At 41.2% G+C, this 15,289-nt stretch overlaps 1 protein-coding gene across 2 annotated transcripts; it reads left to right on the top strand.

Moving 5' to 3' along the window:
• The first annotated feature begins 13,894 nt into the window (after positions 1–13,894).
• LOC149229321 (uncharacterized) lies at positions 13,895–15,056 on the top strand. Of its 2 annotated transcripts, none has more exons than XR_016247279.1 (3): positions 13,895–14,090; positions 14,223–14,255; positions 14,342–15,056. XR_016247279.1 is itself a non-coding variant. In XM_089375814.1 (3 exons), the coding sequence occupies exons 1-3, from the start codon at positions 14,046–14,048 to the stop codon at positions 14,777–14,779; spliced, it is 333 nt and encodes a 110-aa protein (XP_089231940.1). In that variant the 5' UTR covers positions 13,895–14,045; the 3' UTR covers positions 14,780–15,056. The 2 variants fall into 2 exon arrangements, 1 of the variants encoding a protein (XP_089231940.1); XM_089375814.1 differs by having other exon boundaries at positions 14,525–15,056.
• The last annotated feature ends 233 nt before the right edge of the window (positions 15,057–15,289 follow it).

Below are 15,289 nucleotides of genomic sequence, written 5' to 3'. Positions count from 1 at the left end.
ACTTACAGATGGATCATATTTTCCATTAGAACTTCATCGGCCAAAATATGTAACCAACACAAGGAAGGTGGATAGAAGGCTAGCAGAATGCTAAAATGTCACAAAACTCTTTATAGTTTGGCCCCACACATACTAAGAAACCAAAACAGGTCTAGGTACAACACTTATTTGCATGATGAAAAGGAAAGGAGAAACTCAATAAGAAAGAAAATGCGATGAAAAGAAAGAAAACACACAACAAGGAAACAAAACCAAAAGACAAGAAAACAAAATGGCTAAAGCAAACATGATGTAGAAACATAATAAGGAAATGAGGATAGACTACAGAGAACAAGTACAGAATGAGTGCAAGAGAGGAAAAACTAGGATGCAACAAATCCTTATCCTAACCTAACATCTAAAAGGTCAGGGTCACATATAATGAAATTTCCATTGAAGCCACCGTAGTTGTTTCTGACCTGAATTCACATAGACACAAACAATTAAAATAGATATAAAGAAAGTTGCAATAGAAAAGATAAGAACTTGAATAACTGGCACAAGAAAAGGAAGGTATTTCTTGTGGGTAGAAAGATATGTCACAACCGCTACTTTCATCCAATTTTCATTCTTACCTTTCTGATGAATACCATATTTCTACAATCCTTGGAAGCTTCTCGTTGATGTGTCCCCATCTACACTAAACTCTTTAGTAAGTGCGACAAAAGATTGAAACTTATTGTTCATGACAGAACTTGCCAGGTAAGATTGCTCCTACCATTCAGCGATTGGATCGTACAACTCATGACAACCCTCTTGAAATCTTTGAAAAGATGATTTTTCAATTAGAAGCATGGGATTATGATGAGAATCTTGTAGGGGAAAATAGATCTGATCATTTTCAATAGTCACATTGAGACAATGAGGACCCGACATAACTATTAACGAAGGCTATAGTGTTTCAACTACTCAGCGCAAATCTGAACAGTGAAACATTAAACGATGAAGGTCAAGAGATGTAAAACCACTGTCCTTGGATTTGCTAAAGGGAAAATGATAAGTTGAATGACAGTCATCAAGGATAGAAGAATGATTAGATGTGTTGATTGAAGCATCAAATTCCCAGTTTGCGATCAACAAAGATAAATCAATTTGAGCATTTTCAAGAATGTTATGAATAATAAAATCATCGTCTTCACGTGATGAATGTGACAGTCCATTTCTTCATAACTAGTGACACATTGTACTAGCATAATAATAATCGGGAGAAGTGGGAAGGGAGGTTAGTACAACAGGCACATGAAACCAGTCAAGATGGAATGAATAGAAAGGAGATTGGTTCGAACAATAACTCATGCATACATTCGCACTCAAGATGGGTTCATGTGCAATGAAGGACAAGATTCAAGATATGATATTCACAAGGAAAGATAGGAGTTTATCATCATGAAATACATATGATAGATATGATTCCTTCAACCAAATATGGTCTTTTGAATGGTTAAATTCCACACCCAACTTTGCTGCAAGAGACTTGCATGAAGACGAATGAACAGAAAAATATTCTTGAGTCTGGTTAGAAGTAAAATCTCGATAGTTTGAAAGATTACATCCGAAATATCAAATATCTTTGAGAAAGATATTTATACTGAATGAAACCATGAAAAAAGAAATATTGTGTGAGAGAAACCAGATCTGAATTGATTCGGGGGGCTTACCAGATTCGCGAGATCTTGGCATAACCATCAACGAAAGTTGAAGTGACTCAACTCCCTCGTAGGTCTCGAAAATTCCTAGGATTGTATAATCGCATTTTCAAGATTGAACCGGATCATGCATGGTTTGAGGATAACTGTTTTTTCTAGTTTCAATACTGCTCACGAGATGGAAACCATCTTTGTCACAGGTTTCACGGGGATTTTCAACTACAACGATAAGATTACTCAAATGGAAAGGCTCTTTTGATAGAAAATTCAAAGATAAATGAATCGGGGAAATTTCGTGAGTAAGCTAATTTGAAGAGTTGTCTTCATGGAAGAAAAGAGATGATGAGGGATGGGAAGGGTACCATATGTTTTGTCTATTTTCAATCTCATCATGGACAACCTCATTGCCTTGTGATAACTCATCGGATGAAGAAACTAAAGAGCATGGACTATCTCCATCGCAGGTAGATGCATTGAAAATAGCAGGACACAAGGGATAATGACGTGAAGAGGAAGTTTTGATATGAACATCTTCTTTGACCAAATCAGATTTTGGATCAAAGGTAAGATCTTCATAAGAAACTGAAATATTAGATGATGCATTTTGGCATTTTCTACTGCGTACACCGACAAAATTATCTTCATCAGAATGATTGTTGCCCAAGGCTACAGATTGATCGAAATAATCGATTACATTTTATTCAATGTCGAGATTGGTAGATTGAAAATCATCCAAGAAGGGAAGTGCATCATCTTGACATGAAGGATCTTGAAAAACATAAGAAAGATTGAAATCACCTTCACTTTCCTCCTCCTCTACCTATGTAGAGTGACTGTGTACCTAATCACAATTTGAACCAGCAACGCGAAAATCAAGAGAGTGTGGAAGACTAGCGGGTGGAACAGATTGCTCAAGTGGATCATGGTACAAAGATTCATGGCCTATAGATGATAAAGGATGGCAAAAATCCATATCAGATTCGATACTTGAGTTATGAACAGTGACATCATCTTGCAGAGTGGAGGAGTTAGTCTTCGCCATAGGCCTCATAAGCCATTCTGGAATTTCCTCCATTAAATCTGAGTCATGAAAGGTATGAGAAAAATGAGAAGATGGATTGGGAAGTTGATTTGCGGGATTTTCAAATTTGTTACCATCGCAGAGAGGCACCCCTATCGGAACTAGAAAAAGACGAGGACAAAGAACAAAAGTGATAGTAAATTGCTCCTATGAAATTAGAGGTGTCTCATGATTCACAAGAGTTTGGGAAGCAAAATAATTAGGGGGTTCAGGTTCACCATGTGAAGCGATAAAAACCAAGCGCTTAAACTCTTGTTTCAAGAATTCCCAATTCTAATCTTCTTCCAGAATTTCATAGCAAAGTTGAAGGAATCGATCGTAAAATCCTTAATTGATTCATTAGGATCCATTCTTAAGATATTGATTCTTTTACAAACATTTTGGTAATTATACCCACCGAAGTCTTGATAAAACCGCCCAAGGAAGTGCTGAAGGGAATGAATGGAAGCGGGTGGTAAGGTATGGTACCACTGATTAGCATGACCTTCAAGGATGAGGAAGAAAAGCACACAATCCAACTCTTCATCATTGATTTTGTAAGATTTGTGAAATTTAAGAAAATTTGAAATGTGCTCAGTAATGGGTGTTCCATCCTGGCCATCAAACTTTAACTGGGACAAGTGATTGAGAGGCTCATCAGGGGCTGAAAATTGATGAAGGGAAAAATTGGAGAAACACCTGAGGAGTATGATTTTTGTATGAGACATTTTAGATAAGAGATTCAAACCAGATGAAATGGGCCCGACTTGTCATTTGGCCCTCCTAATGCCATTTTGTTGACGGTGCTATAAATCTGTCAACCAAGGGGATCTCTCTGATATGAATTCCCAATGAGACCACACACCGTTTGGTGTAGGAGTCCCATCTGATATAAAGGCTCGATTTCCAAATCCTTAAAGATTTTCCTTGGCTCTAGATGTTAGCACAGGAGAGTGATGCAATGGTGTCTTCGAAAAGTAAGGGAGGTGTTCCTAGTGAGTGTGTAGTTGCAACTGTGTCAAGGTTATTCTACTATAAAGGGGAGAGAAAAGCGAGTCTCTAAGTGAGAGTTAATAGTACCACCCAGGAAGAGACACACATGAACCAGAAGGCTTCATCTAACATCCATTGGAATAGTCCACATCAGGTGCGATGGTCGTTACAACCAATAGACAAGGAAATATATGTCTAGTATCCCACATTATAGTCCACAAGGATGGGACAAAAAAAGCAACCATTACAACACATTATCAATAAGATAAGCACTAAAATGACCTAAATAGTTCAACTATCTTAGTACATGTGAAAGAAAACATGAAATACCAATGTCCACATAATAGTATTACAAACATTCATAGTCCATGCATGAAGAACATGTTGGCCTTAAAAGGCTTCTGTTATTAACCAAAATTTCCAAGACACATGTTTATAATGTACATCACTAGCCCTAGTAGTGGGACATTGGAGCCACTCCTTACTCCTCAAAGAGCTAGTTGATCTCTTTAATGCCTTGCGGGAGGAGCCAAGGTAAAAAAGTCCTCTACTCATACAATGACGAGGTATATATAACTAAGGGGTGATGCTTCCCCTTATGACTCTTTGACTACCCTCATGACTGTTCAAATTCCTATGACTTTTCAACTTACATGAATCTTCATATTCATGTGTGTCCTTTGGATTTCCACTTTACAATAAATTTGGATACAATACACATGGTCCACAATAGTGATGTGGCATATGGATACTCATGACATGAAATGGCATGACACTGCTAACATGGACTACTTGATGATGTGGAAATGTCAGGTCACTATTGTTGCTGAGTGCTAGATGTATTCTTGGATATGCTTTCTCTTCTCCTCTGCATGGCTTGGTAATGCAGAGTCTTCAATGATCTTAAGTCTTGGATGGTAGTTGCAAACTTGTGTCCCTTTGCTTCCTCTTGATAAATCCACTTGTGAGTTCAGCTGCAAGAGAGTCTTTAGGCATGCTTCCATCCTCCTTTTCCTTATTCATCATCTCTCCATGACTTGACATTGTACCTATTCATGTAATTCACTCATGATGGGACGACATCAATCTGAAAACCCCCTAGACTAAGATGATGCATTATGATCCATGAACTGAGCCCGGGACAAGTCACAGGATCAAAGAAAGGGCTCAGTGACTACGCATTGCACAGTTCCAATAGACAGGGAGAGACCTTGATCATTAAGAATACGCAGTGTGTATCTCGAGCCAGATTGAGGGAAATTTTTGTTTAATCCTCACTGAGGGAAAAATTTGCAGAGTGCCCACTAAGGGAAAAATTTGCAGAGTGGCCACTAAGGGAAAATTTTGTGCAGTGCCCATTGAGGGAAAAAATTACGCAGTGGTCACTGAGAGTAAATATTGCGCAGTGCCCACTGAGGAAAAAAATTGAACTGTGGCCACTAAGAGAAAATATTGCGCAGTGCCCACTTGGGGAAAATTTGCGCAATGGCCACTGAGGGAAAATATTGTGAAATTCAAGAAGGTAGTGGAGGTTATGGGATGGGGCCTTGGGAGGAAAAACTCTATAGTCGCAGGAGACAAGGGAGACTATGTAGCAGAGAGGCTTGAAGGGCAGATCTGCGGAGTTTCTGAAGGCAATGTGCTTCGACTAAGGGAAGGGCACTAGAGGAACCATCTGCATAGTTTTGGAGGACAAGGGAGGCTGGGCTCTCTGTGCATTGTGCAGTTCTAGTAGGAAAGGTAAAATCTTTAGGGTTGAAGGTGCGAAGTCCACAGTTCATGGCAGATTGGGAGGCACAACAGACAACTGCACAATTCTGGGGATCAAGGGAGGCTACTAGACTTTGGAATTGCGCAGAACAACAACCCTAGAGGATAGTGACTACGCACTGTGTAGTTCCAGGTAGCAGGGTCACATCCAAGAGGGTTGAGACTACGTAGTGTGCAACTCAGTCAGGGCCCAGTGAAGCTAAGTTTCCTGGTCGGGAATATTTTCCGAAAATGGGTAAGTGCGGGAAGGGAGATGGACTCGTGATGAACTTGAACTATGATCACACACTTAACATACTTTGATGACACGACAACATAGATCATCAGAAAAAACAAACAAAGAATTCCCCTTTGTGTGACTGCCTCATGACAAGATGCGACAAGTGCGACACTTAAGATAGACTTTGGGACGACCGTGACAACAATTATGCGACAACACTCAAGACTTTGTGTACGGATGCAATGAATCTTTACATGTCTATGATAACTCATATACACAAAGACCAACCTTTGAAACCACTAGAAAAAGGCTCACAAACATCATACAACAGACAAACATGCCAAACGATGATAGTTAATCCGACAAGCAAAAGGGGCCAAAGAACTTCAAGAAATCTCATGGAATGAGCTTGAGTGTTTGCAAGAATCAAGGAAAAGATTAAGGAAGGCTCTAAAATTTGAGTGCAAGCCAAAAATTTTAAGGGTGTTGCAGCAGCTACTACATGCCCCTTAAAAGTATTCTTGGGAATAAATTTTCTATTATTTCTACTGTTTTGTGCAGTTTTTCGACCCTTCTTAACGGTCCAACTTTTACTGTTATCCTTTTTCTGCATCTGCTAATAGTATATTCACAGATTTCTTACAACGTCATCCATTGTTTTTGGATAGTCAAACTCGATTTGTTCCTTCATATGCATTGGCGAGCTGTTAATAAGCCTTTGCACTTTAGCTTTCTCCTCTCGTATTTGCGGTACATGTTATGCTCTTAACCTGCAAAGCGATACCCAAACAGAGAATTTGCGAAGAAAAGATACCGAGAACACAAAATATGCAAAGAAAATATACCCAGAGCACAGAATAGTGATGATTTTATTATCCAGAGAGAAATGTTCACAGGCCTCTTCGAGGGGGCAACCTCCAATAGAGCAGAGCTCGATTACAAAACAAGACACAATGCTCCTCGCAGGGAGTCTCTATCCTTTATATATGACTCATACATGCAATACCACGAGCCACTATCGTGGGTTTTATTAATACCATCTATCTAATACTACCGCCCATTTACCATCTAACTAATACTACCACCCATTTGCCACTAACTGTGGTCCCGTCATTAATTGCGGGTTAACCACTTACAATTATTAATATGGGCTTTATTGACTCTTGACTATGACGTGATCCCCTGACATAAATAAGGGGGTTAGGGTGGGACCCTAACATGCCCTCCCCCTTAAGACTAGCCTTGTCCTCAAGGCTGAAGCTGCGGAAACTGCTGAAGAATAGCGGCTGGTTCCCAAGTTGCATCTTCCGGCGAGGTGTCTTTCCATTTGACTAGGACCTCCTTAATCATGTGGCCACGCAGGTGCTTGTCTCTTGTGTCTAGAACCTGTTCAGGTTGAAGCCAGATTGATCCTTCTTCATCCAATTCAGGTAGACTGGTTTGAACTCTGCAATTGTTCCCAATCACTTTCTTGAGGCACGATACATGGAAAACTGGGTGGATTTTTGCTGTAGGTGGTAAAGCCAGCTTGTAAGCCACTTCTCCAATGCGCTGAAGTACTTGATATGGTCCGTAGAATTTTGGAGAAAGCTTTTGACAGCCCTTGTCTTTGAGTGATGTTTGCTTATATGGTTGCAATTTCAAGAAGACCTGATCCCCTTCTTGAAATTGGCGCTCTGAGCGATGTTGGTCAGCCTGTTGCTTCATACGGTTCTGAGCTTGATGAAGATTCTCGCGCAAGTGGGCCAGCATGGTTGCACGGTGTTGTAAGAGTTGATCCACTGCTTGTACTTTGGAGCACCCCGTGAGATAAGAAGTAGGGGACGGCGGAAGTTGTCCATAGACTGCTTCATAGGGAGTCATTTTGGTGGTGGCATGATAGTTGGTGTTATACCACCATTCCGCCAAAGGTAACCACTGTGCCCAAAGGTGTTGTTTTTCTGAAGTGAAACACCTAAGGTAGGTTTCTAGACATTTGTTGACTGCTTCGGTTTGCCCATCTATTTGTGGATGATATGAAGTACTGAGTTTGAGTTGGGTGCCTTGTATTCTGAAGAGCTCCTGCCAAAAATTACTGGTGAAGATTGGGTCACGGTCAGACACAATCGAAGTGGGCATGCCATGCAATTTGAAGATTTGATCCATGAAAGTTTAAGCAACCAAAGTAGGTGTGAATGGTTGGGGTAGAGCGCAGAAATGAGCATACTTCGATAGTCGGTCCACAACCACCATGATGACTGATTTGTTCCCAGACTTTGGAAGACCTGTAATGAAATCCATGGAGACCTCCATCCAAATTGATGCCGGAATGGGCAATGGTTGTAATGTGCCTGGTGTGTTGACGGTTTCCCCCTTGTGGCGTTGACAGACGTCACATTCTGCTACAAAAGTAAGGATGTCTTGTTTCATGCCGGTCCAAAAAAATGATCTTCTGGTGCGAGCGTATGTCTTCTGAAAGCCCGAATGTCCTGCAATGGGAGAGGAGTGCAATTCTGCCAAAATGCGACTTTTGAGGGTGGAAGTTGGTGATATGACGACTCTGTCCTTGTAGCGAAGAATATTATTCTGCCACGAGTAGCCCTTGCTGGAATTAGGATCTGCCTGTAATTGAGAAATGAGTTGGGAGAGCTCAGGATGTGAAAACCATTCCCCGCGAGCCTCTTCAATCCAGTCTGGAATGGGGAGGGATATTGCGAGCAAAGTACTTTCCTCCTCAAATTGTCGTGACAATGCATCTGCTACCCTGTTGTCTTTCCCTTTCTTGTAAATGATCTCATAATCATAACCTAGCATTTTGGCTAACCATTTATTTTGTTGGGGGGAAGATAGGCGTTGCTCCAAAAAATATTTAAGACTGTGATGATCTGTGCGGATTTGGAAACGTCGCCCCAACAAGTAAGGTCGCCAGGTCTCAACTGCATGTAAGATGGCCATCATTTCCTTCTCATAGGTAGATTGGCCCAAGTTCTTCCCACTTAGTTGTTGGCTGGTGAAGGCCAATGGTCGCCCTTCCTGCATTAAGACTGCTCCAATACCTGTTCCCGAAGCATCAGATTCAATGACAAATGTTTTGGTGAAGTCCGGTAGTGCTAAGACCGGAGTGGAACACATTGCGGTTTTGAGAGCGGTAAATGCCTGTTGTGCTTCTTCGTTCCAGAAGAAGGAATTTTTCTTGAGAAGTTGCGTCAGGGGCTTCGCTATGCGGCCATAGTTGCGGACAAATTTACGATAATAGCCTGTGAGACCCAAAAATCCTCTCAAGCTTTTCAAGGTCTTAGGTTGAGGCCACTCTTGCATTGCCTGGATCTTTTTGGGATCAACCTTGACACCTTCACGGCCCACAATGTGGCCTAAATACTCAACTTCTTCCATGCCAAACGCACACTTAGACATTTTGACAAATAGTTTATGCTTGCTGAGCAGTTGCAAGAGGATATCTACATGCTTAAGATGTGCCGCCCAAGTGCCACTATAGATGAGGATGTCATCGAAGAAGACCAGGACAAATTTTCTGAGATATGGTCTGAGGAGGTGATTCATAAGGCTCTGAAAAGTAGAGGGGGCATTACAGAGACCAAATGGCATGACCAAGAACTCATAATGGCCTTCATGAGTTCTGAAAGCTGTCTTGGGAATGTCAACTTCCTTCATGCGAATTTGGTGGTAGCCTGAGCGAAGATCCAATTTAGTGAAGAATTGAGCCCCATTGAGTTCGTCCAGCAAATCGTCAACCACTGGGATGGGAAATTTATCTTTGACTGTTAACTTATTGAGGGCCCTGAAGTCTGGACACATCCGCCACTCCCCATCTTTCTTGAGGACCATGACGAATGGAGATGAGTAAGGACTAATACTAGGACGAATGACACCTGCTTCCAACAATTCCTTGATGATTTTTTCTATTTCATTCTTTTGGGTGAACGGATGTCTGTATGGCCGCACATTTGGGGGTTGGGCCCCTGGGACCAATGTGATGCTATGATCATGTTCGCCTCGCGAAGGTGGAAGTTCATGAGGTTTGTCAAAGACCGTCCGATGTTTATTCAAAATCTGTTGCATCTCAGGATGAATTGGCGCAGACATGGTATCTACTACCTGTATGGCATTAAATTGAGCTACTACTCCATGATGGCCCTTTTTTAACAATTTTTCCATACGATGCGAGCTTATGATAGAAGGGGCTCCCGCTTGTAGCCCACGGAGGGTATGTGTGTAGTCGTTCTGCTTAAAACTCATATATAACTCCTGGAAATCCATTGTGATTGGCCCAAGAGTGCGGAGCCATTCCGCCCCTAGGACAATGTCGCAACCCCCCATGTTTATTGCAAACATGTGGGTTTTCAAGTGATAATCCCCCATTTGAATTTTGACATTTTCACAGCGACCTTCACATTTCATTGTGCCTCCATCTGCAATCTAGACTTGGAAGTTGGAAACTGCTTGGACATAACAATGTGCTGCTTCAGCGATCTTTTGGTGGATGAAATTATGGGTACTTCCACTATCAATCAAAACTATTACTGGCCGATGTTTAAGAAAACCCCTGATTTTGAGAGTTTGAAGTGAAGAAATTCCTGCCAATGCATGTAGCGAAATCATTGGTTCATCAGATACCATCTCCTGTTGGTGATCTTCTTCGGTCGCCTCTGGTTCCTCAAGTGGTGGGTCTTCCTCGGTTGAGCTGTAGTCAGTGGCATCTATTTGAAAAAACTTGTGCTCTTTGCATTTATGACCCGGGGAATATTTTTCATCACAATAGTAACATAGTCCTTGCTTCCTTCTTTCGGCCATTTCTGCAGGTGACACCTTTTGAATCTTAAGTGTTTGGGTCATATTGGGAGCCTGTGAGGGACGACCTTTAGCTGGAAAGTTGGGGCGGCTAGATTGAGCTATTAATGCCCGTTCCACCTTACGGGCTACCTGGCAAGCCTCGTTCCATGTGGGGGGATGGTGGAGTAGAACCTGAGCTTTGATGGCTTCTTTAAGACCGCTGATAAAGCATTCCATGTAGAATTCATCTGTGAGACCCTTAGTGCGGAAGGCTAAGGCTTCAAAGGCGGTAATATATTCATCCACTGTACCCGTCTGTCGGAGCTTAGTGAGACGCCCCAAAAAGGAGTCTTCCTGTTCAAAGCGATTTCGAAGAGCTTTGGTAAATTGGCCCCAATTCTGAAATTGTCCATTGCAACGCTGATACCATTCCTTCCATTGCCATCGTTCACTGTCCAAGTACATGGTGCCCACCGTAAGCTTAGTCCCCTCATCTATGATATGATTCAATTGAAAATACTGCTCCATTTGTGCTAGCCATGTGGATGTGTGAGAACCGTCAAATTTCTGCATATCCAACTTGGGAGGTCTCTGATTGGGTGGTGGATGGGTGTGCCAGACGTGAGGAGAGTGGCTAGACTCTCCCTCATGGTATTCATGACCCTTATACGCCTCCTCGTGGGCTGGCTCCTTGCCCTTGTCCTGTAGTAGGCACTCTAATCCTTTAAGATGTTTTTCGACCCTTTCCACCACAGAGTGGAGGGAGTGCACCTCTTTTTCTATTTTTTCTATCCTTTCATTGGCCATTGCTTGAGCCCTTTCATTGGCCATTGCTTGAGCGCGAGTTTCTACCATACACCCGTCTGACTAAAATTTGGGACCGCCGGAATTTTTTTTTTTTTTTTTTTTGCCAAGAATTGAATGGTACCACCTTGCTCAGCTCGTCATCCTGATTCTGATGGGCTAGGTCACCAATAAGCGCCCTGGAAGATCTCAGACTTTTTTTTTTTTTTTTTTTTGGAAAACTCCTAACGGAGTTTTACTCCTTTCTGATCAATACTGCAGTCGCCAAATCCTCAAAATGTCAATGCCACCAAAAGTCCTGCGAAAATTATATCCAGGTACAGGAACCCTTTCCAACTACTCCGATCTGGCTAATCTGGGAGATCTGAATGGTGGAACAACTGCTGCTGCTGATCTGGAATATCAGATCTGAGAGATCTGAATGGTGGAACAACTGCTGCTGCTGATCTGGAATATCAGATCTGGTGGATCTGAGATATCTGAATGGTGGAACAACTGCTGCTGCTGATCTGAGAGAAAGGGACTATGGTCTTGGGGAGTGTCAGGTGCTACAGATCGCAATATACATAAGGGTCTGACAGTAGTACTCGGGCCAATGTTTCAGGGCTCTAACTAAGGAGGATCGACCATACCCTTAGCCATACAACCCGACTACCCTATCGTACGGGCGAGTAATCTCTCCGAGTGCTGTTCTCGGTGTACTGTAGCAACAAGACGGCCGAAGGTTTATCTATGGCGAGGTTTCAAGGGAGCTAGGGGGCTTCCTATATACCCAGAGGGTACGTGGAAGACAGTCCGTGCGCGGTTCTGTCTAATGCGCTACTACTCGAAGGGGTACCCACAGGGGTTACAAGGGAGTCCAACAGACGTGACCACCTCTTGTATTTCCTGTGTGCATGCCTCCCCAAATCCGCAGGTTTATGCGCTTAACGACAGATCCCGTGGTTTAAAGACGCCGGAACACGTCTCTAGCCTAAAAAATTTTTGCTAAAATTTGGAGATCCCACCGAGCCCTGGAAAGTGCTCTGATACCACTTGTTATGCTCTTAACCTGCAAAGCAATACCCAAACAGAGAATTTGCGAAGAAAAGATACTGAGAACACAAAATATGCAATGAAAATATACCCAGAGCACAGAATAGCGATGATTTTATTATCCAGAGAGAAATGTTCACAAGCCTCTTCGAGGGGGCAACCTCCAATAGAGCAGAGCTCGATTACAAAACAAGACACAATGCTCCTCGCAGGGAGTCTCTATCCTTTATATATGACTCATACATGCAATACCACGAGCCACTATCGTGGGTTTTATTAATACCATCTATCTAATACTACCGCCCATTTACCATCTAACTAATACTACCGCCCATTTGCCACTAACTGTGGTCCCGTCATTAATTGCGGGTTAACCACTTACAATTATTAATATGGGCTTTATTGACTCTTGACTATGACGTGATCCCCTGACATAAATAAGGGGGTTAGGGTGGGACCCTAACAGTACATATCGTAGCAAGGAGGTAAATTCTGCCACATGTTCGTCCATAGTCAACTGACCCAACCTTAGCTCATGGAATTTTTTAGCTTTATCATCATAAAACTATTTTGTTAGATATTTATTCCTAAAATGTCTCTTGAATGCTTCCCAAGTAATTGATTTCTCATCAACATCATGCACTGCTAGCCGAGCTTTTAAATTTTCATCATACTCATAGATTTGAAACTACTCAGTCATATTTATTAACCAAGAATCTGTTGTTTCCTCAGCTTCACCATCATAACTTGGGCGCTTAATCTTTTTGACTTCACCTTGTAATTCAACTTTTTGTTTCTTTTCCTTTTTGTGTCCGTCATTGTCTAATGCGTCTACATAATCCTTTTCTTGTGTTTTCTAGCTCCCTTATGACTCTTGTGTTTGAATTTATTCTGGTATGGTATCCTCTCTCCTTCTATGAGACTTTGCTCGATTACCATTGTGAGAACTAGGTTGAGAATTCCGATGATTTTACCTATCTGTCAAGCTCTTCATAATGCGCTCATGTTCACGTATTAATCGTTCATTTTTAGTCTGAAGGGTTGCCATTTCTGACTGGAGTTGCTTGATTGTTTCCATTATTATGGCAATCTTGTTACAAGATTCATTCTCCAGATGAATCCATAGCTCAGGATTAGTCCCTTCTAAAGGCATTGATTCAGGTTCAGTAATCGGTCTTGTTGATGGTGTAAAAGAGGGCCACCTCTTCTCCTCATAGCACTCTCTCATTCTCTGTGAACACATAACACAGTTTTTTTCTGCACCCAGTCAACAAATCTAAGCTCTAATACCACATGTAATATTCCCCCACAATTTTTTTTTTTTTCCATATATATATATAAAATCAATCTTGTAATTCTACATACCTTGGCATTTATATATATATATATAAAACGCCAAGGTATGTAGAATTACAAGATTGATTTGCTAAAAACAATTAATTATTACACTTAACTAAGCACATCAATAAATTTCTATGACATTTACATTTTCCAATTTTGCAATATGCACATGGTTAATGTTTATTACTTATATGAACTAGCCTTGCGGACTAACTACGGGTTACCCAACGTAGACCCTCTGAACCCTCCAGAACTTTGATTCCATGTGGTTTCTCCTTCCTCGAGATCGACGTTTCATTTACGGCGGAGACCTACTTTGGGATCACAACTAGATCAACGAAGGGTGGAATTTGGGGTTGAATCGATAATGGAGATTGCGGGGAGGGACTTAGAGGGTAACTACCCTCCCCACGTAAGTGTTCAACTGCCTCATTATGCATGTTCCTTGTTTCTAACCTCTACTCTACCACTCCTTCAGCGTTCACTGCTTTATTCCGACCTCCATGATTTTACTGCCCTCTAATTGGTGTCATGGTGCGCGCAGACTTATTTTCTGGTCAGGGTTTTCACTCGTAAGGTATTTTTTGACATACGAAACTCGTATTTTCACCCTATTTGATTTCCCTATGATGGTAATATGAATTTTGGGGTTTTATGTTACAGGAACAGAGACTTGTGGTCGTTCCCATTCCAAAATTCATCTGTCTATCTCGCTAGACTCTTCCCTTCGTTACATTGCTTAGTTAAACAATTATTTCAGTTGTGTGTTTGTTTTTAAATTTGTAAGGGGTTTACCCACAAAGGTTCCTCAACTGATTTAATTTTTCCTTTTTTATTACAAAAAAGCTTTCCTGGCAGGCTTCGGTGGGTTGTATTAGAAGCATGTCGCATTACTCATTGGACTTTCAACCCTTAGCCAGAATACCTTCAAGTGTGACTGTAATATCTCATGGTGAAAAACCTCGCTTCCTTACATCAAGGGTGTTTGTTGTGCTTTGTTTTGTGTTTATCTGTCAACCCAAAAGGGTTTTTGTTCCAGATTTTATGGGGTTTTCAGTCCATGGCTTATCCGTCAACCGAGAAGGGTTTATTTTTCCATAGTTAAAATGTTTTTCAGTCAATGGTTGTAGCCAATGGTAACTGTGCGTTCTTTAACAAAGATCTTGGCCCTGGTTTGTCGCAAGAGGGTAAATGAATTTTATTTTCTTGCTTTGAACTCAAAGGTCACTCGAGCCAAGTCATGGACACATACTTTTTATTTTTTTCTTCAATGTTCATATGTTTTGTTCCTTTCAAGTTGTTGGTTCATACTTCTGCTACATTAAACATGATATATTGTATTTGCTGTAATTTATTTATATTAGAGGGTTTATTTAAATGTTTTGCTTAAACTCACTTGGAAATGTGTATGTGCATTGCTACACTGGAATTATATATATTTGTTATACTGTAATCTTTAAATACTTGAGACATCAGTTCATAAAAAAATGTTATTGCTCTTATTCTCATGTTGGACACGAATACTTGGTCTTATAATAAAAATCTATTTGTTTTTAGCTATAACATTATTATAGATAGGGTTTTCCCTAATATACAGAGCTCATGGGACTA

Source organism: Pinus tabuliformis, chromosome J (genome assembly GCF_031772625.1).
Source record: "Pinus tabuliformis cultivar Carrire ecotype Pingquan chromosome J, CPIR1, whole genome shotgun sequence".
NCBI lineage: Eukaryota > Viridiplantae > Streptophyta > Pinopsida > Pinales > Pinaceae > Pinus > Pinus tabuliformis.
Note: the sequence above shows the minus strand (reverse complement) of the source record. Positions and strands in the feature narration are given on the sequence as shown.